Source organism: Mastacembelus armatus, chromosome 19 (genome assembly GCF_900324485.2).
Source record: "Mastacembelus armatus chromosome 19, fMasArm1.2, whole genome shotgun sequence".
NCBI lineage: Eukaryota > Metazoa > Chordata > Actinopteri > Synbranchiformes > Mastacembelidae > Mastacembelus > Mastacembelus armatus.
The window spans coordinates 12,298,492-12,325,924 of record NC_046651.1 but is presented as its reverse complement, the minus strand read 5'-3'; the positions used below and the strand labels follow the sequence as shown (position 1 = coordinate 12,325,924).

Below are 27,433 nucleotides of genomic sequence, written 5' to 3'. Positions count from 1 at the left end.
TAAGTTAAATATGTATGAATATTTTTAAAATCAAAGCTGAAGACTTACACTAACCCTTAAGTACTTGATTAATTAAACTGTCTTCTTTAGTTTGACCAGACGATGGCGCAAAAAACCTGTCAGAAGTGATCTCATTGTGCAAAGGCAGATCTCTTTATGTACACTGATCTTTGGTGACACACAGCCTGTAATGATATGAATAATGTATAATAAAATACAGTTAGTGGGGATACGGATTCAAATTCAGTGTCACATTCCGGTTAATCCAAGATCCCTATTTTAATCAATTTAAAGCCTGCACACCACTATATAGCTTGGGATAAAGGAGGCCCTCATATGGATGTGAGAGATATGAGTGAAGTAAGTGTGTGTGTGTGTGTGTGTGTGTGTGTGTGTGTGTGTGTGTGTAGTGGTCTACTCCAAACTAGCACAACAGTTGCCCATTTCATGTTTGTCTCTATTGAAAATATGTCAGACTTCCTCTGCTCTTTGAATAATGGTCCCATTATAACTTAAATGACTTTAAAAAGCTGGATAATGATTTTCATTGAGCGTTAAAGTGAATACACAGGGAAAAAAAATACATTTAGCTCACACTTCCTGTGTACTATCGTGCACAGTTGATATTACTGTTAAAATTCATAGAAAAATGCCTGTCACTTCTCTGAAACGCGCTACGCTGAACTAAGAGCCAGAAGAAGACCGGAAGTATGAAGGGGTTGCCTTCAAAATTAGAGCACTATGCCGCTAACCCTAACCCCTAACTATTACAACTACTGCTACTACTACTAATAATACTATCTATATGAGGGACTTCTATATTAACTAATGCGAGGTCAGAAGTTGTTCTCCCTGCAGCTAAGGGGTATGAATGTCTTCAAGAGATGCAGAACTTTAACCTTGTGGTTAGTATGGTTAATTATGGCCAAACCACACGGACAGCTCTGTTATGCCACTCTCACTTCGGTACAAAAGTAAATATAGTACACAGAAAGATTTAGTATGTATGTGCTTATTGGTTTCTGGGCTTTTATTTTGAAACAGTAACAGGAAATGATTATTTTTTATTGACGCTACCTTAGCAGGTGTCATCAGTGCGCCTCACCTCACTGGTGGAGCAGAGGAGCGCAGCGTTGCGCAGAGCATGTAGCTGAAACTACATCCGACGGTGGAGCTGAAGTTTTTTTTTTGCTTGTTCAGAAAAAACATTTACAGTCCTGACCACATTTATATCCGCTCTTCAACACTCCACTGTTCGGACCTAAATGACAAGTAGGCAGAGATTCAGAAGCAGTCAGTGATACACGGGTCACCATGGAGAGCAAGGGATTACTCCGCTGTAAGATTGTGGTTGTCGGCGATACGCAGTGTGGCAAGACGGCTCTCCTTCATGTTTTTGCCAAAGACTCGTACCCAGAGGTAAGAGACAGCTTTTCATAAGAAGAAACACTAGTGATGACGGCAACACAAGTGCGTAAAGTCCCTGAAACCAAATGGCACGACAGCGTCTTTTTTCACAATTCCAGCCAAACTTTCAAACCTCCATACACCATCCAGATTGGGAACTGACACATATTCTCAGGCGTTACTTATTTATTAGGATGTATTTTTCTCCCTCATTAACAGGGACATATACATTAGGCGGGCCACATGTGACTTCTTTGGAAAGGTTATATTTTTCATTATCTTATAATTTCCCTGGAGATATAATAGACATTATAATTTACAAATTCTAAGATTAAGGCTTCGGGCTCGTCACAGCCCTGTGCGCTTTTGCGCGTCGCCCGAGTCCGCGTTTGTTACCGTCACCGGTTTGATCACATTAACAGCAGGTGAGTCGAAAATGAGTAACCTCTGAGTAACAAACTGATTCACCGCTTGCCTGACTATTTTAGAGACGTGTGAAAACAATTCTATATAATTTGAAATGGATTTAAAAACTCGGATTGTCTAATGAAAACAATCGCGATAAAACAATTCACAAAAAAAACAAACAAAAAAAAAACGCTGGTGTAGTTAATGTGAGTGAAGATTTAAGATTTACGGGCTATGAATAGCACAACTCATTATCTAATCAATTAAGCAGAATAAATAAATAATGATTTTGTAGCACGCAAGCAGTGAAACATTTGTATGGATAAATACAAGAACATCTCATTTTCATCAACTCGCTGTGCTGAGGTTTTGCCAGTGATTATAGCACTGATGACAATATATTTTCAATACATTACAACATGAAATGTATGTAATAAATATAAAACTCCAGTTGTGGGTTGCCTGAAAGGAGAAATGCGATGTGTTGGACTAAAATGTCCTTTGTACTGTGGATGCTACTTATTTTTTTCTAATGAAACTCTTCAACAGTATGAAATCAAAGCTTGTTGACCTAAATTACTGAAATTGGAAGTAGGTCAAAACTCAAGAATTGGACTCATCTGCTTTCCACACACACACACACACACAGATACACACACACACACTATCTCCTGCCTCTGATGTTCATCACTGCATCCACAGCTAATTCAATTAATTAGGATTTTTTCTCTCTGTTCATCCTGATAAGCCTTAATTCAACTGTTGTTGTTGTTGTGCTATGAAATTCACAAGTTTCCTGATATACACAACACCATCGTGAGCTTTGATCTAATGTGAGCCACATGTGTCTCCTTTCAGAATTATGTTCCCACAGTGTTTGAGAATTACACAGCCAGCTTTGAGATCGACAAGCAGCGGATCGAGCTCAACATGTGGGATACTTCAGGTAAGACGTGTTTGGGTTTGGTTTCATCCCTGCTTTGTGTGGAAACATTATCATGCCAGTCTGATGAGACGGCAGACACATCATCAATCTATTAAAAAGTTACTTTAAAAGGAAGACTATTCAACTTCCAGGCTGGGTGCCAAAAAAACATGAGCAGTGGCTGTGAGACCCGGAGGGATGAATAACATTCTAAAATATTTTGATCTAATTTAATTCCCGTTTTGGGGACAGAAAACCTGTCCGTGTTCACATAGGTTTAAATAACTCCACTCGTGTCATTAACTTTAGAGTCAATTTGACACTTGTGGTTAGCTCTGGACAGCCATTTCAGACTTATATCTCCTTTGTGAGGGGATAAACAACACATCTGTCATGATCTGCCAGTTCAACATCAATCAAAGTCATTGGCAAGTGCTGGAGATCCTTCAACACTTGCCTGCTTCAAGAAGCTGTCACAGCATAATCAATGAACACTAAAATTGGCTGCATACATGACTTATGGTTACAGTTGGTATCATATAACCTGGCACGTTTTCCAGTGTTAAAACTAGGTGATTTTGTTACTTCGATTTAACAAATTAGTTATTTGTCCACTCCTAATGCTGATATGGCTCTGGGACTGTTGTTAAAACATGTAGAAGGCTAATATGAGAGGACTGATGTCATAATGCAGGTTTTTACACTCACAGAGTCAGTAGTCATTTTACATTTTTGAGTTTGTAGGGCTCATGCAGTCAGATTCTTTCAGTCTCTAAATGCAGCCCAACTTTCTCTCTTTGTCAGCCTTTAGGCCCTTTCACGTTTCATTTGCACTTACATAACAGCGCCAGAAAACTCGTTCTCACACAACTGGAGAGCAGGTTTAATGCGCAGTGGTCCATTAACCTCCACCCATGCAGACAGACAGAAAGACCAGCTAGACAAGCTTGAGATTAAGAGCTGCAGCTGCTGAGGCTGGTGCTGCCTGTTAGTTTACAGTGGCTCAGGCCTCTCCACTGTGTTTGAACAACACCCTCTGAAATTGCTGGTTGTTTCTCACAGTCACACACACACACACACACACACACACACACACACACACACACCTTTCTTTCACTGAGCTGTGTGGCGGATAATAATTACACCATGGGAATGTTTAAACAGTGATTTCTCCACCACACCAAAAATCAATTCATCTTTTTGGATTTTATTGTGTCATATTAATGGCATCTTCTTGTGTACAATAGAAACCAAACATACTGAATAAGATGTTAGGTGTTTCTGTATACTCAGTAATATTTTCCATTAATACATTTTTAAAAAATCTATTTCTATCTGAGCATGTGTGATACTATGAAATAAAAATTGGTATCTTTTTAATGAGGAACCGATTATTGAAGGATACACAAAAGCCAAATGGATGTTTTACAACCTGGCAACCTAAATGTTAACTTTATGAGTTTTTACTGTTTATAAAGCAACAATAACTGATTTATCAGTTCTTATGTAAGCATTTTCACTAACTTAGAAAGCCTCCCTGTAATTTGTAGAAAAACCAGTTAGGATTTAAAAGAGGTATTTTAAGTCTGTCTAAAGGTAAGAACATCTGCCTCCTAAAGCTCAGTAACACCTTCAGTCTAATGGGTTTGATATGTACAAAACCCAAAGTGGAATAACAACAAACTGTACAAGTCACTGCTCTTGGCTCTGTCCAAAAATCCACAACTTTTTTTTAAACATAATTTTTAATAAGATATCGTTTAGTGAGGTTTACCGTGTGTTTACACAACACAAATGTTAGAGGTGGTGTGATCGCATACAGTTGTGCGCCTGTGACTGTTCACGTTGGGATACATAGGCTCTTTTGAGCCAGTGGTCAAATTTGTGCAAACAAGGAAACTTTGCTTCGCTTTCTGTCTCAACACACACACACAATATTTCCTGCTCTCGTCCCCTTTTTTCACTCTTTAAGCTACTGTGTCAGTGAGCAGCTGTAACATTAATACCATTAAGTTTTTAACATGCTTTCTCATTCACATTTGCTATTTCTTATACAAACACAGTTTTGTTTGAGTATGTACATAAAGATATTTTTGCTGATGTGCTGTGTTTGAGTTTATTTACAGGAATGTGCAGGCAGGGACAATATTTTTCAAATATTAGCTTTGTCTATGTGCCAGTGTGCCTCGCTTGCATGACAGCAAGTAAATAAAAGCAGAAGGAGCGAGGCCGTGTCTGTACCTCAGACATAGAATAAGCATCATGGAAACATCTGTTGTGTTTTCATCACCAATTATCAGAACAGTTTTGTTTTGAGTGTTTGAAATGAAAGCAGTATTATATAAAATCACAATGATGGTCCATCAACTTTCAGACATATATAATTAAATTACTTTAATGGAGAATGCTGAATATTTATTACAGGAAAAGTGGTGCTAATTGCATCGTATAAAATGTTTAATTTATTCAGCAAGTGCCTTTAACAAAGCAGATTTGTCAGGGGGTTCAGAGCATCAAAAGGTGCAAATATAGATGATAAAAGAACACAAACTCATCACAGATAATATGGTATAAGACCAGAGCCTCAGTGGAGAAGATTAGAGTAGAAGAAAGGCAGATAAGAAGAGAAAAAGCAGGCTGAGCATTTCTCACAGAGAGGAGGGAGTGTTAGGCAAGGTGCCAGAACGAGCCTTCGAGCTGCCCGCTCATTGTGCAGAAACAAACAGTGGATTTAATTAATCAGGCACTTGCTGTGTGACCAAACACTTGCCCCCTGTCTCTTTCATTCTTCATCTCTCTGCACCACCTACTGCCTCCTCAACTTTCTGCCTCCTTCCCTTACATCTCAACATGCTTGTTTTCAGACTCCCTGCCTCATAAATTAAGCTCTGTTCCTGTATTTTATTCCTTTCTTTGCGCTGAACGTAATTCCCCTCTCAGTCTAATCTGTGTGCATCTCTGTTGGCGCTCTTTCTTCTCTCTATATTTCTTTTTCATCTGTGCAATGACACTGAGTCGAGATTAAGATCAGAGCCCTGTGAGTCAAGCTGTGATTCAAACTGAACTGTTTGGAAACAGGAGCTGACAAAATGGTTTCACCTCAAGGTCTGTTCAGTGGCTTTTCTGAGGATTTTGATTATTTTCACATGATCTTTGTCAGCAGACAGTTCTCTTGAATGGCTTAAATGTCAATCTTTCTGAGCATTTTAAGGAAATTTCATCCGTATCTGCTTAAAAGTTGAGATCCAAAGAAAATCAAGTGAGACTCAAGGTTAGGACTTTTACTACAGTGGTATTAGTCTGCCAATGCATCAAGGAGTTAGAGTAATTTTCTAACTAATCAATAACAAATAAAATATTTGTCCTACCAACATTATCATTTAACAAGGAAGCTCAAATCAATCTATTCATTAAATGAATTCATGTGTTATTATTCTGTATGTTGACTTCTATTTGTACATGTTCAAACAAATGGTAAACACAGTACAGAGTACTATTAAATCATCACTGGGACTGACCGAAAAAGTTTTTTGCTTCAGTCCAGCCCAGATACTCAAACGTTTCTTTCTTGTTAAAAGCCTCTTTATGATAATAAAAGACACAGAAAAATAAAACCCTAATGTGTGGAAAAGAGACGACTGCCCAGGATACACAGACAGAGTTTCTATTGAACTGAAGGTTACAGCTTGTACCAGTAATGGACTGAACTGAGGACAGAGTCGGCACCAAACATTGCGCCGTGCAGCAGTGGCACTAACACCGATGTGATTTGGATTAGGTTTGCGACAAAAGTGAAGAAATTATATAGTCTGTGATTATGAATCTTTGAACAGAACTGAACAAAGTAATTCAAATCAGTGGGGTGGTTTAAATTTTCTCTATTGCTGCCTCAGATGGATAATATGCCCATTTTTAATACTGCATACAAAGCTCTGACTGCTTCTGTTGTTTTTCCAGCAAGGGAACAGCTGTCGATGAGTGCTATACCCATCTCCAAGGAAAAAATGTGTGCAGTGATTCAAAGGTCTGCAAGATAACTCTGCCCAAAATCTCTTCAGTTTATTTTCTATATGCTTTAACATCATAATGGCCACTGCTGTATGGCGCTGATGTTAAAAAGACATGTATATTTGTAATTCAAACCCTCTCGGGAAACACTTGAAATGAAAAAAATGATTTTGCTTAGAACAAATTACTCAAGTAATAAGTCAAATTCTCTGTTGTAAAGAGCTTTTGCAACATTTTAATGTGCAGTGAACCTCGTGGAGTCATCAAACTGCAATCGTTAGATCAAATCACCATAAAACAAAAAACTAATTAGTCTCAAATTGGAAGTATTGTGGATTATGATGACTCAAATGAAAAAATGCAAAACCCAGGACTTAAATTCTGATCCCAGCTGACCTTATGTGCTATAACGCAGTTTTCATTTCTCCATTTGCCCTCCGCTGCACTTTTTTCTCTCCATCTACTATTTCATTAATTTTTTCTAATATCCATTCTGGCTGCCAACCTCTCAGCAGTCCATTTCTTTCTTTCTGTTCCCAACGAGTCAAGGTCAGAAGTCCCACTGTATTAGGGCAGCACCCTCTCAGCACCCTCTCAGCACCCTCTCAGCACTCTTGCACTTGATTAGCTTACCTTGCATTTTCTTTGTCCGTCTCTCTCTCTCTGTCTTTATGTCTCCCTCACTTCTCACTCAATCTTTTTCTCATTTCCTCTAAAAATCCCATTCCCCTTTTTCTCTGTGCACCCCGGCAGTTCAGATACCACATATGGCTCACTCTGATTTTTCTTTATGTGCTATGTCAAAAAAGAAACGAACCGTGCTGAGAATAATTTTGCTGTTGATTTGTCCAGGGTGCATCTATGTATGAAGTGCTTTGTGGACAGTTGTGTGCCACTGGTCCTGTGATGTTACTAAGTGCGAGTTCACTTTTTTTTCAGTTGCTTTCTTGTTGTACTAATTGCAACTATTGTGTTACAGTTGGAGCTGAATCTATGCTAGTCAATTATCAACCAATTTGCCAATGTTAGGCTTGAAAAGGTCATAAATTATATTGTTATATAGACTCCAGGGGTGACCTTTACGTTATTACTTAATTGTCTGGTGCTAATTATGAATATGGTCTAAAATTACTTTTTTCCCTAGAATTCAAGGTAATTATATATCATGTTATAATTTTAAAATTGGCATTAAAACAGGACGTGTCCTCGTTCACCTTCTGATTTTATGAGTAAAAAATGTGAATGTCTTGTCAAGCATGAAATTGCAGAGGTGACATAAAAATTGCAAAGCACATTGCACAATATGAAAAGGACTGAGTATATTTACAATGTGGGCAAAGGAAGCCATAGTGTGAGGTCATTTCTGAATGAATGATGTGTAGGTGGGAATACTGTGCTCATGTGTAGATTTTAAAGCAGCTATAATCGGTATGGTTTTACAGCCAGGACTCAAATGACTGATTATATATGGAAGGGGTCACTAGTAGTGATGAAGGTTTATGTAGGTTTAACTTGTTGTTTTGGATTTATGGCTGTAACTTCACTGCTCTTGGTCAGTCTGACCTCTATTGAAAAATAAAATAAAATAAAAATAAAATGTTATCTAGACTATTTTAACTAAGCTGGTTTAAATAACATTTGACACAGACCAATTCCTAATTTAATTTCAGTTACATAATTAGCAACTTTTCCGCAGTTTTAAAGTTTTCCTCATGATGTGATAACACACGTAACAGGTTTTGAAGTTTTTCTGTCTGTTATCTTTGCTGGATTCATAAAAAAAAAAAAAAACACTGCTGCCGCATAGAAATAAAATTTTGGTTGAATTATGGATTTTATTTTCCCCTGTGGTTGGCTGACGACAAAAAGCACTTTTATACCAGCAAGATACTCTTGATACAAAAACACAACCTTCCAAAACATGCAGGCTTTACAATTGAAAATGTGAAGGAGTCAATAAAGCAACTGGCTCAACTTGCACTGTCACACCTTAAAACAGTGAGCAATGAAGGAACGCATTGAGGTTTGCAGCTTTGAACTATATCCTCCAGGCAGCTTCCTACTGAGAAACATCTAACCTGCCTTTTCTGTCATACTGTGATAGGGCTTGACAAGTTAATAAGAACATGTCCCAGCATGTTTTTAAGCACACATGATGCTATGCTTCACACACACACACACACACACACTCGCTACACACATGTCACATACTCTACATACGCTATCACTGGTTCTGTATATGAGAAGAGAACCAGTTGCATCTATGCATCCATCCCAGGAATCAATGGCGGAGATTGCCTCAACAATCCATCATTCATTCATAAGCAGCTTTTATGAAGCCAATTATATATAGACTTCTTGAAAGCACTGCCCAGATGTGCCCTGCGTGAGCATCTGTGCGTGAGTGGCATCTGGCATGACAGAAATGAGTGGAGAAAATAACTTTAGGAGGCTTTTTTGGGCAGGAGTGCAGATACTGTTGCAAAGAACTGGGTTTTTAGTCCAAATGCTGTTTTCTGCAGGGATGTGTATGTTCATGTGTATGAGTGTGAGTGGTATGTGAATAAGTTAGCTGAGAAATTAGGATCAGGATAGGGAAATATATAAATAGTGATAGTGGAGAGATAGAAGGACATAGTGTGAAATTGGAGTGCTCAGTTTGACGTGCTCAGAGTCAGGTAGAGGAGACAGCATGCTGAGTGAGAACTAAATGAGTATCAGTAGGTTTTCATTGTGTGAGCCTGTGCTCCAGTCAGCCTGGTCTCATTCTTTTCTGCTCAGGTGGCCCATTAGAAGATCAAGGGTACATCAAAAATCGATGGCCTAGATGCATCTCTGCTCACATTCCCAAGGGACACCCGGCCAGTCTCGCAGCCTCTGATGCATGAGTAACTGAGCAGTCTGTCTATATTACTATTAAATCTGGATAAAATGCCCACTATTACACTAACTTCTAGATATGACTTTTGTATGACTCATTGCCTAAGACTTTCCAACAACTATTTGTGAATAAATGGAGGGTACAGTATAATGGACAACAGCTTGAAGACCAACATACCGAATGATTTTTGACAAGCAAAACCTGAAAAATTGAAATGTTATTAGGCTGTGCAGATACACACAGGCTTAGAGTGTCATTTCTTACACTATGGGTTAAAACCACAATGGCTCAACTGCTACATTACGTGACTGGAAAAAGGTAATCAGATTTTAGTGCACTTTGGTCAGACACAAAAACACACACAGAGGGTACTTAAGGTGTCTGTCCATCCACTTAAGACTCTCTCTATGCCTTATCTATAATGTAAGACATAGCTATGACCACTCCTTTCAACCCCCACATCTCAGGCATTATTGAAAGGGCTGGAGAGGATGGAGCTATTATCCTATTTGTACTGGATTTTGATATCCTGTATCTTTTACTGTACAAACAAGCACCAGTGTTTCCTGGTGTTATGTTTCGATAGTTTTGTTTTGATAAATTGCTTAAACACATGGTGTCTAGTTTACCAAACTACCCCATGTCCCTGCAAGACCCAGATCAAAATGACTCATAACGGTGGATTAGTTGCTGGAATAATTAATCAGAAAAATTCAAATAAACTGCAAATTGACCCATTAAAAAACACAGTCCAGTTCGGTGCAGACAAATGCTATTTATACTATAACATGTGACATTAAGATCAATTGGGACCCCCCGCTGGGAATCACTGCTTTAGTTTAATTAATGCTATTGTAGTAAAACTGTGTTTGCAGTAAAGTATCACGGCCATTTTCAATTAATATGCAGATTATTTTCTTGACTAATCCTGTGGTCTGTGTTGCATCAGAAAACAAAAATAGCCATCACAGTTTCCTAAAGCCTGGCATACACCAGCCCGAAAACCCAAATGATTCATTTTAGTATAATATTAAGAGAAGCAGAAACAGCACCATTTCATATTTGAGAAGGTGAAACAAGGAAAGGCTTTTCTTTGCTTTTTATGTAATACAGATATGCATGCAGTTATACTTTAGCTTTAACTTTCTATTTCAGGTTTTCAAATGTTTTGGTCATTTTTTTCTATGGCAATATGTCCCTGGAAACCCTTATCTAGTAAGTGAGGAGCAGCAGGACAAACTTAAGTGCTTCCACTAAACAATATTTATGGTTCAGAAGTGCAGATATTCATTGAATTTGAACCCACAATCAGGGCTGGTTATGCTATGGAGCATAAGGCTGCTCAGAAATTGACAGCATATAAAATCACAACAGGAGCTAGAAGGTTTAATGTGAAGGGAAGATGCCCAGATACCAGTCTGTTCCCTCTGTCATTAATTTTAAGGAATCCTGCAGGATTACTGCTGATTTCAGTCAAAACTGTGCTCGCTGCCAGTGCTCTCCCTCTGTGCCCACTGACTTAGAAACATGCCAGAACATCACACATAATTTTCCACTCAAATCCAGCCTGATATTTTGTTGCTTGTATTACTGCAAATGAAAAACTTTAAACTCTTCCGACAGACTTGAGTAACCTAATTAGACTTAGCCTGATTACTCTTTGTAAGTAACCTCTTTCTGTAAATCAGAAAGTACCAACAAAAACTGTCCAGATGTCTTTATCAGAGATTTCAGTCAACCATATAAAAATACCCATAAGCGGTGTGGTGGAAAATCTAAATTTGTTGTCACAGTGATGACAGGTTCATTGTGCAAACCCTGTTTGCCTCTTGATGTGATTGGCAGCAACAGCACCACTCATTCCACCATGCTGCTTTTCAGGCTATTGTTTGGTATTCAAGAAGTGGACTCCAGTCACATGGATCAATGATTTATGTACACCTCAATGCATTATTCTTAGCATAGGTGACAGATCACATTGTGTAATTTCAACATGAAAATATATTGAAATGTATTAACCATTTATTTTCTTCTTATTAAATGTGTTTTAATTGATTTATGTAAAATTAGGCTGTTTATTATCTTATAATCACATTGTTAAAATCACATGAGCTAATTGCTATAACCAGGTCATGTGATTACGTCAGATCTCCATGACAAATGAGCAAACTCTGTTAATAAAAAGCCCCAAACATGTAAGTATGGCATTTGACTATTACATGGGTGAGCTTGTATTATCCTCCCATAAGGTTTGGAGATTCACAAGAGACAAAAAGTCCAAATTAAAGGAGCAAAGACCAATATATTCAGATATTAGGTCACTATGGGTCAAACTCCAAAAACAGTGGATCCTACATCCATCCATCCTTTATCTATACCTGCTTATTCCTATTTAGGGTCACATGGATCTGCTGGATCCCAGCTCTGTTCAGGTGAAAGGCAGGGGTACACCCTGGACAGGTCACCAGTCCATCTCTGTCCTCACTCTTATGGACAATGTAGAATCACCAGTCAACCTGACATGCAGTTTTTGGACTGTTGGAAGAAACCAGAGTATACAGCTGGATTTATTCTTTTAAACTCAATAAAGCTCCTCTAGAGAAACAGGAGCCATTACACAACTGTCTACACAATATGAATAGTACGCTACATAACTTCTTCTTTTCCTTTCGGCTGCTCCATTCAGGGGTCGTCACAGTGAATCATCTGCCTCCATTTAACCCTATCCTCTGTATCCTCCTCACCCACACCAACTATCCTCATGTCCTCCTTCACTACATCCAAGAACCTCCTCTTTGGTCTTCCTCTAGGCCTCCTTCCTGGCAGCTCTAACCTCAGCATCCTTTTACCAATGTATTCACTGTCCCTCCTCTGAACATGTCCAAACCATCTCAATCTGGCTTCCCTGGCTTTTTCTCCAAAACATCTAACATGAGCTGTCCCTCTGATGTCCTCATTCCTGATCCTATCCATCCTCGTCACTCCCAGAGAGAACCTCAACGTCTTCAGCTCTGCTACCTCCAGCTCTGCCTCCTGTCTTTGTCTCAGTGCCACTGTCTCTAAACCAGACAACATTGCTGGTCTCATCACTGTCTTGTCCACCTTTCCTTTCATTCTTGCTGACACTCTTTTGTCACACATCACACCTGACACTTTCCTCCACCCGTTCCAACCTGCTTGCACACGTCTCTTCACTTCTTTTCCACACTCTCCGTTGCTCTGGACTGTTGACCCTAGGTACTTAAAATCCTCCACCTTCTTCACCTCTACTCCCTGTAACCTCACTGTTCTACTTCAGTCCCTCTCATTTACACACATGTACTCTGTTTTACTGCAGATAGCCTTCATTCCTCTCCTTTCCAGAGCAAACCTCCACCTCTCTAGATTTTAGTACGCTACATAACTAGTAAACTAATATTAATGTGTAAAAAGAGTGCCTCTTTAACATTTTAGTTCCACTAAAAAAAGACATCAGGACACTTATTTAGTCCTTAACAGCCCCATTATACAGATAAATCATTAAATCAACAACTGAATCATTAAATGATCTGAGCTTTCTTGCTGAATGGATGGTTTTTATTCAAATGGAAAAGAAAATGAGAGTGAGGAAATGAAATTTGGATGCTAATCTTTTCAAGGAACAAAAGCCAGAGCAATACATTTCCTGCACTGTAGGGTGTCTTAAAGTGCACATACACTGATTATCCACACTGAGCGAGTGTGTCTGTGTCTACTGAGTGGACTCTATAAGTGCATGATAATCATCTGATAAAACAGGCTGATTTCTTCTCTGTTATTTATCAGACAGTTCTATGGGGCCCACATTTCACACATGCATGAGTGTGTAGTGGTGATGCTTAATATCCATGGACAGCATTATTTATATGCTCAGGTGGCAGAAGAAAAATACACTAATCAATAGCTTTAAATTTTACCGCAGTTTCTTCTCTGGATGTATTTGAGGAATTAGGACTTGGATAAAAGTACAACAAAAGGCTTTATTTCTTAAGAAGGGCATCAGTGGAACAAACAGGATTTTAGTATTAATAAACAATACTGTCCTGTTGGCAGACAAAAATGTCATAAGGGAAGATTAAAAATGATTTTGTGTATGAATATCTCAAGGTATGAGTGTGATATACGCTATGAATACTGGAAGATACGACATGCAGCTTGATTGTCTCTTATCAGTCACGTCACAGCTTTGAGCTTGACTAACCAAAGAGATTTCCCAAAATACAGCAGTCAATGGATGTTTAATAATGTACTGAGACAAAATGAGAAAAAGGAGATATCTCCGGTGCATTAAAAAAAAAAAATCACTAACAGGATTTACCATATTTAACAAAGAATAGATAATATGCTTCCCTTCATTTCATTATTAAGAAACCTGCCTTGTGGGGCTCATTAAAGGTTGCTCATCAAGAAACGTAACATCATAAAAAGCTTGTGCTCCTCTGAGCTGAACTTGCTGTAAAGAATATAAAGACAAATTAGAACAAAAATCCGAACAAATGAGCAGAGAAACATAAATCTTTCCAGACAGAGAGCACAAAAATAGCTCGGGAAGAATTTGTTTTTGTCATCTAGTTCATATTTAGAATAATCACTAACATTTGATTAGAATATAGATGTGGGAAATGTATTGTGGGTAAACTATGTAGGGATATATTGTTATGTCTTAATCTGATTCCTTCTATCTCAAGATTAAAATATGTTCTTTTCTGCAGCTGCTTCTCTTTTGTAATTTACATACTCTGAAGATGTGCCATGTGCCATTAAATGAAAAATCATAAGGCTTCTTTGATTTTGATAATTTTGTTTCAACTGTGTGTGAAAACAGAAGAAGGCTATTTAATGAGGATTTCTCCAGATTTCTCCATCATTATAAAAAACACAAGATTTGATCCATGGTTTATGAATGTAGCTGTAGACATGAAAATCATTTAAATCTGGGTGTCTTTATTTTTAGTTTCTGTATGTTTGGTAATGGCCTGTTTTGGCTTTGTGAGCTTTGGCAGGCTGAATATAGTTGTATGTCTCATAATCAAAACAATAAAAGTAATGATATCTATTTTTTTCTGTGTTAATTATAGTAAGTTAAATAAAAATCTGAAAATTGTGACTCGATCTTGAGCTGACATTTTTTTGTTCAACATCTGAGTACATGCCACTGGTGGCTGTTGCTATTCTTAGTGGGGGTTTTTTTATTCGGGATTCAGAGCATTTATTTATTGCAAACAGCCATGGGAGCAGATTTTGGTTGGTGGTGGATTCCCAGAGTTGATAATTTGACAGGTTTGGTTAACTGTCAAGTCATAAAGAACAACACACACTGGCAACATATGACACACGTCAAAACACTCACTGTTTTCTTTGTGCTGCTCACATCAACTCACAATGTTGTGTGGCAATTTACCAGGATCCTCCACTATCCAATTTTGCAGCATCTACACACGTCAGCTTTTCAATAGAGCTGAAACGATTAGTCAGTTAATCGATTCAATTAGTCAACTGCCAGAAAATAAATCAACTATTTTGATACGTTCTTAATTAAAGTGATTTTTTTTCTGGTCAAAACTGCCAAATACTGTCTAGTTCTAGTTTCACACTGTGAGGATCTGCTGCCTGTCTCTGCCTTACATAATAGTAAACTGAGTCTGTGTGTTTTGTACTGTGGGTAAGGCAAAATAAGCTATGTCAATATGCCACTTTCAGCTCCAGAAATTATTCCTAAAATCATTAGCTGCAGCCCTACTCCCCAGAAAAGCAGCAATTTTATCACACTCGCATGTTTTGTCTGTTGCACCTTGACCATACTTCATGTTCAGTGGGGGCCGTGGGCATCAACTGACATTAAATGACACAAAACACTTTGTGATGCACCTGGTGTGTGCTGCACTTGTGTTTGCATGAGGCAAAATGAAAGGATTTCACTTAAGAAATCACATGATACAAACACAGTCAGGAAACGCAAACCATAGCTACCACCTGTTGTAAATGATCAAAGCATGTAGTTAAATTTCCACCCTATTTTCCACCCCATCATGTGTCACACTAAGAATCTTGGTGTGGCTCTCATAAAAGATATCTGTCGGCATTACATGAGTCATTTAAGGACAGTCCTCTCTAAGCAGATGCAAAAATATAAGCCAGATATCCTTCATAAGCAGCACATAAGTGGATTACATGAAATTACATGAAATGACAAGAGGATGCGGACAGTAAATGCTCACAAGTGTGTTGTTATGAGCAACCGAACGGATAAGAGAAAAAAAAGGAAACACAGCTTTTTGTAAGCATCAGACATCAAAAGCATGACAACCCCATGTGGAGTCAGCGCGTGGTGTTGCTGCATCGCTGTGCCAAACATTGTACAGCAGAAACACAGCTGACGTTTCTATGGCTCCTTTTAAGCGAAACAAATATACACCTGTATATGTCTTTATTTAGCTTCAAGCAATTTATGGCACTCTGCATTAACTGTCCTTTAAATGTTTAAAAATCAGTAAATGCCAAGCAAAATGTTATTTTGTATGACTGGTGGAAATGAGCTTTAAACATTTTAAATGATGCTCGTGTTGTCCTCTGTGATAGCTAAATTCAAGACTCCAAGCAGTACTCCAGTCACTGAGTATCTCTTCTGAGCTTGTTCTTGTTCTTCAGAGGGTTTTAGACAGAGACAGATGGGCCGAAGTTTCTTTGTGTTGCTGCTACAACAGCAGGATTCTCCCCATGAGGGGCATCATACTACAGGTCCCAGAGAGGGTCAAAAAAAGCTCATAGATCAATACACATTAGCTGCTGCTCCAGTGGTGAACATAGATTAGTTGTCATCAAGGAACCTTGAGGCTTGCAGTCTGTGTGTGTGTGTGTGTGTGTGTGTGTTAAGACTGAAGTAAGCACTACCCATATCCGTGTATCTACATGAGAATGAATGATTTCCAGATTTCCTGATTACTCTAAGTACATTGCAATTAACATGAAAGTGCAATGAACATTGCTGTAACCTATATCACTACACGTTTATCAACATTTTCAGCCAACATATTTTGAAAAAGGATGAGACAGTCAATACTAATTTCTTGTCTGTGTGTTAAGTATGGACCTAGAGCCAGGAGGCAATTAGCTTAGCTTAGCATAAAGACTGACAACAATTAGGAACAGTTATTTAAATGTACATTATTTATATAAGTTGTATCCTATTTGTTCAGTTCGTTCGAACTCCAGGGAGTCATTATGTACAGGAAATAGTATCAGTAAGTAACTCACTGTCATTTCAAACTGCTATTTTAAGGTACTGTTTGTGTATCTATGTGTTATGAGCTAAGATGAGGTAAGCTAAGCTAAGTACATCTTGGCTCCAACTCTGAGAGTCAGTTATTTCAGGTTTGGAGATTAGAGATGCCTTTTTATAAACACGTGATCCACTGCTAATATGAACATATCGATATGCTGCTATATCTGCAGATACGAGAGCAGTATTAATCTTTTTATCTAATAAACACAAAGAAAGCAAGTAAGACGATTTCCTAGAACGTACTGTTAAATGTGTTCGTAACAACTCTTTCAAGAAACAATCTCCACATCTGCAACCTCCTGCTTGTTGTCAGGATGGTGGATGACACAAACCAAATGCCCTCTGACAGGTTAATTTAATGAGTCTGTTATTCAAAGCTGACTTTGGCAGGTATCTGTTTTTGGAACTAGTGATCAGAGAGTCTTTAATCTCAGGAGGGTCTTGGTGCTTGTTTATTTTTGCAGGGGCAGGTAGACTGAACAGAAGGGAACTTGGCAGAACAATAAACAATTATATGACTGCTGAAGAAGTACCAACAAGTGAATTCACCAGAGAGAAGCAATCACCTAAACTCGACAGAGAGGCTTCTAAATAAACAGCTCATGTAGCCTTATTGGGCAGCAGGTCCTTAGACTAAACAATGAGAAGAGTGGGTCTCACACAGCTTGATTAAATAAGACAGAATAATCTGTAGCCAATGGGAGATTTTTATCCATCGGTGCAGTGACAGTTGCAGGCTGCGGTCAGCACCCTGGACAGCTCTTGTAAATCAGTTTATTTGAAAACGTCCATGAGCTAATTTCCCAGTCATGCTGCTGTCTACAATTGTTACTTACTATAACATAATATAATATAATGTAATGGAGAACAGATTTTCACTTCTATTATTTCAGCTTGACAAAATGTAAAAAGTAGCAGGAAGTAGCTTTTTAAACTTACATTAAAGCATAATGGAGTTTTATTATGGTGTTATTCTGCATTCTGCCATGATTTTTTAATTCTTCTTTGCCTGGGGAAGTTTGGGAGGAATGTAACTGTCTTGATCAGATGTTTATATACAGAGAACATTTAAAAAGGGGGGGTTGGTAAACTGAGTTAAAACGCCATGTTGATTCACATTTTATACTAGCAGGAGTTGTTTTTCAGCCCATATAAAATATTTGATTTAAAAAATGTAACTCAAGATTCACTTACTATCCTTTAATCATTTCTGGTACTCCTCCTCAGCAGATATAGCTTTTTAAATGATCAAATGATCATGTATATACATACATATATATATATATATATATACATACATACATATATATATATATATATATATATATATATATACATACATATATATATATATATATATATATATATACATACATACATACATACATACATACATACATATATATATATATATATATATATATACATACATATATATATATATATATATACATACATACATACATACATACATATATATATATATATATATATATATATATATATATATATATATATATATATATATATATATATATATATATATATATATATATATACACATGATAATATTACATTAACTATTTATTTTGTTGCTATAGGCTCTTCACTGGCATTTTCTTTCTCTCTGTGATGGTGGACACACATCTTACTGTTAATGCATCATCCATTTGTTTCATTCTAAGGCACATCAAATATTTAAATGAGAAAATTGAAAACAACTACCTTAAATCTTACTGAATGGTGGCTGTCTCTGTATATGTAATAACTTCAGGTGTGCAGACAAATACGTCATTTGTATTTTGCAATAGTCGGCATGAGTTCTAATGATAGCAGTGGACCAAAATACATTACGCTGCATAGCTGTAGACTATATAGGTCTGATGTACTTGCAAAAGTGCTTACTAAGCAGATCTACAAATTACTTTTTTTTTTCTTATAGCGTCCCAATCTACTACCCACATTTGACACACAGTATTTCATAGAGTTTGCATTGCTTCAGGAAGGCTACGACTATGAACCTTTGTTACTTTCACACAATTTTTCTTTTCTGCTTGACCTGTATGTCAAGGCAGCTCTAGACTAATGATATTAGATTTAAAAAAAAAAAAAAAACAGGCTATTTTTTTTCTACACTTTCTGGACTTGGAGAGGTGGAACTTCAGGACTGTTTACAGGGACAGACTCAAGCTTCTCAACTTTACATTCAGTCACAGTTGCTGCCTGATGCGGAGGTGCGGCTGATGGTGTGAAGCTGAGCTACAGCTGTCAGTGTCAGTGGGTTGTGTGAAGCTGTAGAACTGTACTAGGGGTTTACTGGGACTGTTGGGTACACATCCCCTCTCCTCTGCCCCCTTTGCTTTTTATTGAATAAATCATCCTGATTTTCTATGGATGTTAAGATTTGTATCTACCAAATGCTAAAACATTAACGCAAAAGTGAGATACTTTGTGTGTATATGTTGCGTTAGCGGTTCATACAAAACCTAGCAGCAGAAATTGGTCAAAGGAAACTGGGAAAAAAGTGGTTGTGGCCTTTAGTTTGACAGTTTTGACCACAGCAACACAAATACATGTTTTGCTTTGGACACATACTTGAAAATTGCCCTCCAGGCATGTTGATGCAATCAAAATACAAAATTACCTGGTGGTAGCTTAACCAAAAATCTTCTCCCTGATTTTTTGGCCATCTATACCATTGGTTCTGACAATTTTACTCCCTAATTTGACTGCTAAATTTGAGACAGCATGAAAAAGGTTGTAAACAAATCCCCACTTCACAGTTAGCTTCAGGAAAATCAACAATGAATCAAATGTAATAAAAGCATACAGTACATAAATGTAAGAATTATCAACACTGTATATTGTATTTTAGAATACACTGGACACTTGTTCTGGATATTTAGTGTATTTATCTTTGACTTCCAAGTTGTTGTTTTTTTCATCTTGTCTAACTGAGGATTTGTTTCTAACCAACATTAGCTGGCTGATGGTGTGGATTTATATAAGTTCATCACATTGGACACATACAATGAGTCAACTAAATAATTAAGGCCGATAACATAAAACAACTTGGAGAATTATTTTTGTAAAAGATATGGGAGAATGCTTCAGTATTTCAGGGGTTATTTTGAAAATAAGCTCTATGTGTGAGACATAAGGATTATAAATTGGGTTTTTGTGTTTCTGCCATATGTGTGGCAGTGACTCAGATTCAAGGTCCTATGGGAATTTTCAGAGACATTTGTGTTAAGTTGCCAAAGCCCTGTGTATAGTGACAAAAGGACATAGTGATGGAGACAATGAGAGAAAGTGAGAGGGAATGCTGTCCCCTCTGGATAGGAATGTGTCCTCTTGCCCAGGTCACAATGCTCAATTCATTCTGGGCCCCTAGCAAAAAAGCATGCCATTGTAAAATACCAGGTGACCGTTTGTGCAAGCCATTCATTATATCACTGTCACATGTCTGTCTGATGGCTTATTCAAGATCATCAGACAAACAGACCAGGGGTTATGAACGAGGCCCCTCTGTTCATTTCCAAAGCAATGAATCACACCCACTCATTGTCATCTACAGAGTGGCTAGGTGCATGGTAATTACGTTTAATCACAGTTATTACTGCCAAAGGTGCTCCGTAATGACTCACTTTGTGATAAAAAAAAGTTAACTCTTCAGCAGAAAAACTAAATTACATATAATTCAGCTGGAAATGTTGGTCATGTCTGTGTCTATTTTTCGCCCACAGGTTCAGCATACTACGACAATGTGCGGCCGTTGGCTTATCCTGACTCAGATGCTGTACTCATCTGCTTTGACATCAGCCGTCCTGAGACACTGGAGAGTGTCCTGAAAAAGGTCTGTCACATTAACAGAAGTGTGATTGTGTCCTTTAATGTTTTTTCTCTTACATGGCGGAGGAACGTTTTGCCTCTTACAAGGACAGCCGACTGCAAAACAGCCTCAACAGACAGTTCTAATATTTGCAAGACTGTGGTAATACAGTACAACACATGCCACGTGTACAACAACATTATTAGATGTTGTCAGATGTGATTTTTCACTACGTAATAATGTGTGAACATTGGGCATCTCATGTGTTAAAGCGTTGGACCTCCTTTCAGTCTGCAGACATTCCTGCAGTCAGCACCATCGCTCATCAATGACATCATCAAGACGAGACAAAACGCTTATTTTTTATGGTGGTCAAACTCTCACAGCTACAGGGGGTCCACTTGAGAACTAACCTGAACTTTGACCTTATCAAATGACCTTAGTGGTGAATATACTGATTTCACAATGCATTCGTAGGATGCCAAAGTGCCATGTCGAGAGGTGACTGTATTTATAGGCAAAACAAAGACAACTTTCCCTCAAGTAACCTCCTAAGCACCTAATTTATTTTCCTTAAGTAGGTACCATTATGTCTTGTTTCCATTTACTTCAGCATGTTCTTATTTTCTGAAAGCGTCCCTTCTCAAATCATACCCTGGCAGTACATAGCACTTTTTCTTCTGCCATTTGTGACAGCCTAACCAATTTCTGTGCCCTCCAATTTTCCTTTTAGACGATCTATTCTTTCTCAGCATTGCTAAGCTACAAAAATACCCCTTGAATCCTTAGTGCTTCCTTCTTCCTTTTTTGCATCCTTTGTTCTCTTCAGCCCAGTCTCTCTTCAAACACTCATTCAATACCTTCCATATTAGGCTGTCAGTATATCTCTCTCATTCAGAATTACACAACCTAAGATGTTATCCCTGTCTCTACTTGGCTATTGGCTTTTTTAAATCCTTCTTTCTAGCTGCATCATGTCATCTATATGCTATCTTTATTATTTTCCTGTCTGTTTGTATTGAGGTACTGAATTTTTATAATGCACTGAATGTGAATACAGCAGAGGTCAGCTGATCACCCAAGTCCGTAAGATTCGTTTTCTACAAAATTTTATTTCAATCAATCCAGTAGTTGTTGAGGTATTTTATTAAGTGGTGGAAAGACTCACGGGCAGAAATTACCATCCCCCAAGGTCATGCTACTTCACAGGAAAAAAGGTGAAGACACCAGTGGGTAGCTACACTCTTTCCTGGTGGTTTTTTGTATTTGTATGTGTATTTTTAATAATGTGTGGCTATTCTAGGTTGCACATATATTTTGAACCTAAACGATCAGCTAAATTGATCAAAAACATCCAGTCTCCATTTTCACTATTTCATAAACTCAGCTCCGACAGATCGCATTCTGCTCTTTATGCTCTTTTAAACTCTCACCAATTCTTAACATTAAGGCAAACAATAAGCTGCTCTTGGGTGCTTTGTGACTCATCTAAATTACTGGTATTCACCAGTTGCACACTGTTCAGCGAAGAGGCCTATTGAAAGGGAACAGCTCACTCCGCACAACAGCACAACACTATGGAGCTCGTAACAGCAGCGACACAGGCATTTGGCAGAAAGGATTTCTTTGTAAGGGAGAACAAATGGGGCAACAGTGTTCAAAGTGGTTCCCTGTGCCATGGTGTGAGGAGATAATGAAAGGAGTCTCAGAGCGTGAGGACAGCAGAAAGAATTTAATAGTTTGAGTCATTTCTATGCTCTGTAATGAGTATTATCTGTCTCTGTTTCTCTGCCTTCTCCAGAATTTCTGACCATGAGCATCATGCTGTTGTAAGCTCATGCTGTAGTTAACGAAAATCTATTGGCTGTATAATTCAAGTATTTATTTTCTTGCACCCTGCACCATTACAAGTGAGAAGATGAAATACAATCTAGGTCTGTCAAAGGTGATCAAACACAATGACACATTGCTTATTTGTAAATAAAAAATAAAAAATAAAAAACACCCTAAAATGACTAAAGATCAAAATAGACATAATTAAAAAGATTAATCTGATTAAACATTGATGACAGCTTTGGCTATTTGATGCTGATAAGTAGTGTTTATCTCTCTGGTTCAAAGTTTCAAGCTTTTCTCATCTCTAAACACAAGAAGCATCACAGCTTCCAGGTGTGTCTGTTGTACCCGTGACTGCAGCCAACAGTGATGTCACAGGGTCATGGAGTTCACCTGTACATCACTGCAGCAAAGTGAGAAGTTAAACCAGTCGATGTTAGCAATATAGGACTTTCAGGGGGCGTAAGGTTCCTCTTTCACTGGAAATCTGAAATTACAATTGGACTTTGACAGAAATCATGTTCAGGTCAAAGGGATGTCAGATCAGCGCAGCTTATAGAACAGTATGTAATAAATACAGACTGTGACACTATAAGGTTAGAAAATTTGAACTTTTTTCAAGGTCTGCTTCTTGAAAACCTCCAGAAACAACCAGGGACTGTGATAGCAACACACTGCGGCAAAATACGAATTAAAGGTTCAGATGTCCACATTGTCATGTATTGGTCATGTAGTGTATCATCATCACCAGTTCAACGTATTTATTCCTAAAGGCTCCATTCACTGACGTGTATTTATCTTTTAATACACAGTGGCAGGGTGAGACCCAGGAGTTCTGCCCCAATGCCAAAGTAGTGCTGGTCGGCTGCAAGTTGGACATGAGGACGGACCTCAGCGTCATGAGGGAACTTTCCAAAAACAGACTCATTCCTGTCACCCATGAACAGGTGAGGAGCACAGAATGAACACAACTTATCGCTTAAATTTGTTTGGATTCTTTTCCATTTCCAGCCAGTATCTGTGAGCATCAGCTGTGTCAAACCTAGCTTGAAATTAACTACTGTTCTGTTTCCAACAGCCTAACAATAAACATGTGAAGTACTGAACTGTATTTACATAATTTATGTGACATTATAATGCAGCAACATGTATTACTTAGTATAGGAGTTCAAATGTACAGTCCTTTGTAATTTTCCACTGCAGTGATTTTCATTTGCCTATGGTAACACCTATTTACTTACAAATCTAATAGTATCATCTCAAACAAATGACACCCATTACTTTGTTCCCTTGTGCACATAAACAAAACTTCTGAAGATGAATTCAGAGAATCACATTCGCTTCAGATCATAACTTCCAAAAATATGGAAACACAAGGAGTATAAAAGGCTGGGACTGAAAAAGAAGCAGACAAACAGCAGGATGTGTGATAATACAATTGTTTTGTTTGTGTCTTGGAGCGATGAACAGTGGCATGCATGAATTTTAATAGCCTATTTTCATGTAAATGTAAATTCCCACTTCTTGGCAGCCTTTTGTCAACAAATTAATATTTTCTCAAACTGCCAGCGTAGCAAAGGTAACAACCTTCATTGTCCTGTCAGTAATGGCGTCAAAATTGGCCCGTCAAGATCACAGATTAGTTTCCCTGCATTAAGTGGTTCAGCACCAAGTTCACAACAGCTTTTGATTAAACCAAACCTTAAAATGTAACAGCAGCTATTTACAACATTGACATTAGTTCTCTGCCTTTTGCATTAATTCTGATCAAAACACTCACTTTGAAGCCTCTTTTACTTTGCTCTCAGGTCGCATCTAACCCAAAGAACGCTTAAATTGATCTCACACATTGGCAGCTATATCATGTTTAATTACACTCACACTGTGTTATATAGTCAACATTAGTTTTATATTTATATATTTATAGTGTCAGACAAATGCTGTGGAAAATAGGTAAACAAGATGCTACCACAATAATAATAATGACTACGGGCTGCTTGAAACTGTATAAAGACACAATTCTAGATCTTTTTAATTTACCAAAATAAAAAGATGTCACCATCAGCTTTCATCTATGTCTTTCATAGAAAAAAAAAAAAACATAAGCACAGTACCTCTGTGGAAAAACAACTGACGCCACTTTGGGCAGACTCAGTCAACATGACAGAAAAAGATGAACAACAGAGCACAGGGTGAAAGTGGCTGCAGCTGTATTTAAATGTGTGTGGTGTCAACTAAATATAGTTTTAGTCCCATTCAAAGGGGTGTGATTCACATGGCCACAAACTGGAATGTTTCAGCCACTTGAAAAACCGCTGTGATCCCGATGGGAGGTGCAGTCACCTGATTAAACTGCACAGGAACTGTGGGACCACCAGCTGTAATATGTTTAAGGCAGTCAAAATAAAGACTTAAAGCGTGGGAATGTTTCCGTTAATGCAAAAATAATGCAGCCCTCCTGGTAGCACAAGCCTTATCCCTAGTGTTTTTCACTAAGAAATAATACTGCAGCGTCTGACAGATACTTCAGCACAGCATATTTCTAACAAAGATGGCCGTCTGCCTATGCTGTTACACAGACTAGATATTTGACTGCCAAAGAAGTTACAGAATCCATCTGATCATACAAAAGAGACTGAAATAAACCCAGAAACAGCCGTAGTAGAGATTTAAGACCCAAAAAAGGACTGGCTAATGACACTAAGGCTCTGTCTTATTTCAACATACACCCAGGCACACAAAGTCAGTGTTATTAGAGAATATGTAAGCAAAATGTATGCACCATATACAGGTTCAACAGTTCAGATTTAAGGTGGTGTTAACCACTACTGGGAATAAACTGAGCTTTAATGCTTGAATTTTACAGTTACACAGATAAGCCTTGAATATTTCATAGCTACTGTATGTGGAGGATCTTAGATTTCTGCATGTTCCAGATAGCAAAGGCTAAACTAACATATACACATATATGCTTATAATAATAAATGTATTTCAGAGTCCTCTATATATGCACGTAGGACAAAGTACCAATGTTATGTTGTGTAAATGCTACATCTGCCTACTATGAATTGTAACAGGTTGTAGATGTGTAAATAGATACATCCACTCTCTACTGCTGCCACTACCACAGTGGTAAAAAATGACTTTAGGTCTTTGCTGTTTACTTGTCTTAACAGTGAAACTTTGTATATTTCTCTGTTTTCAGGGCACTAACTTGGCGAGGCAGATTGGTGCCGTAGCCTACGCAGAGTGTACTTCTAAGTATTCAGAGAACAGCGTCCGTGATGTATTCCATGTCACCACCCTGGCATCTGTGTCCCGCATCCACCGGCCTCAGCTCAAACGTGCTGGCTCTCGTCGGGGCCTCAAGCGAGTCTCCCAGCAGCCACCTCGGACTGAGATCCATGAGCACCCACCCGCCATTAGAAAGGACCGGGCCAAAAGCTGCGTGCTCATGTAGGATCAGAGTCCACCAGCAACCTGACCTGTGTGTGCTAATGGACCTGAAACCATACTGCACATGAACTTAATTTATTGATGAATTCATGTCAGACATTTGCACTGCATAAAGGACAATGTGATGAAAACAAGAACAAATGCTATCCTGTGGCGTTCTTTGAGAGATTGTTTGTCCATCTTTAGCAAAACTCTCCTTGTAAATCTTTCTCTGTGGCCATGTTTTCATCAGTGGAGACCACTGTAGTAGTGGCAAAAGCTATTTTTCTTTTAACGCATTTACTTGAATAAATGGACAAAACTGGTCACAAACAGGCGGGAAAACAACTGAAACTGAAGGATGGAAAAAGCAGGGGAGGAAAAAAACATAACTTGAAAGATCACTTGCAGGAACCAGCAATAGTAGTGCTGGTCTTGACTTCTATTATGTTGTTTTCTCTTTTGAAATGCTATTCTCTCTTTAAGTGTTTAAGTAATTGAAGCACAGTATGATGCACGCGAACTGTTCAGTTATTCATAAATGTCAGGGAATGAACTCTGCTGTTCCACTTCAAATGACAAGTCGAAAAGAAAATCTGGACAAAAAAAAACTTGTTGGCACTAAACTTAATGACACTAATTTTCTTAAACCACAAGTGCTTTTAATATTGAAAACTGAAAACTCACCACATAATACTAAAGTGTTGTGAAATTAATGCTGTCTAATAATCCACAGTGGGAAGAAGAGTCACAGAAAGAGTTTTAGTGTGACTGTTATGTTGTACATGTGACAATAAAATAAAAAATGTGTTGGAACATCTTTAATATTTAACATTCATTTGACCATTATTTGGCTTGGATTCTGATTTATTACGCTTATAAACGTTAAGTGTATAAATGGAGACTTTTTTTCCTTCTGTCTGAAATTATAGAATTTGTAGAACTGCTGCATGAACTACATGACAAGACAATATTTCATGATAAATTAAATAAAAGGCAAATAGCCCAGGTATGAAACAAAACCCTTTAAATCTGAGAGTCATAAAAATGCCACAACAGTAAGAGTCCATGCTAGCAGTACACAGTACACAGTACACAGTACAGTATCAGTAAGGCTGTACATAGGTGCAGTGGTGATTTGAGGTAATGCTAATGTCAGCATTACATCTCATAATGAAAAGTGCTAACATGTTGTTGCAGAGTTATTCCATTCTGGACCAAAGTGTTGGATCAACTACCTGACAAGAATTTGAAACTAAAGTAATTGGGATCATCGTAATAAAGGCCCCCCAGTCACTGCATGTTAATTAAAATATTAACTGTTCTCGCTGGTCCTTACAGGGGAACTACACTCATTTATACATCGAGGTAGAAAGCAGAGCTAGTTTCTCTCACCAGAGT

The 27,433-nt window shown here is 38.0% G+C and overlaps 1 protein-coding gene across 1 annotated transcript; it reads left to right on the top strand.

Annotated features, from left to right (window-relative positions):
• Positions 1 to 1,134: 1,134 nt before the first annotated feature.
• On the top strand, positions 1,135 to 26,857 carry LOC113136028 (rho-related GTP-binding protein RhoN-like). The gene is made up of 5 exons (XM_026316478.2): positions 1,135 to 1,419; positions 2,674 to 2,761; positions 20,676 to 20,785; positions 23,410 to 23,544; positions 25,803 to 26,857. The coding sequence occupies exons 1-5, from the start codon at positions 1,315 to 1,317 to the stop codon at positions 26,055 to 26,057; spliced, it is 693 nt and encodes a 230-aa protein (XP_026172263.1). The 5' UTR covers positions 1,135 to 1,314; the 3' UTR covers positions 26,058 to 26,857.
• The last annotated feature ends 576 nt before the right edge of the window (positions 26,858 to 27,433 follow it).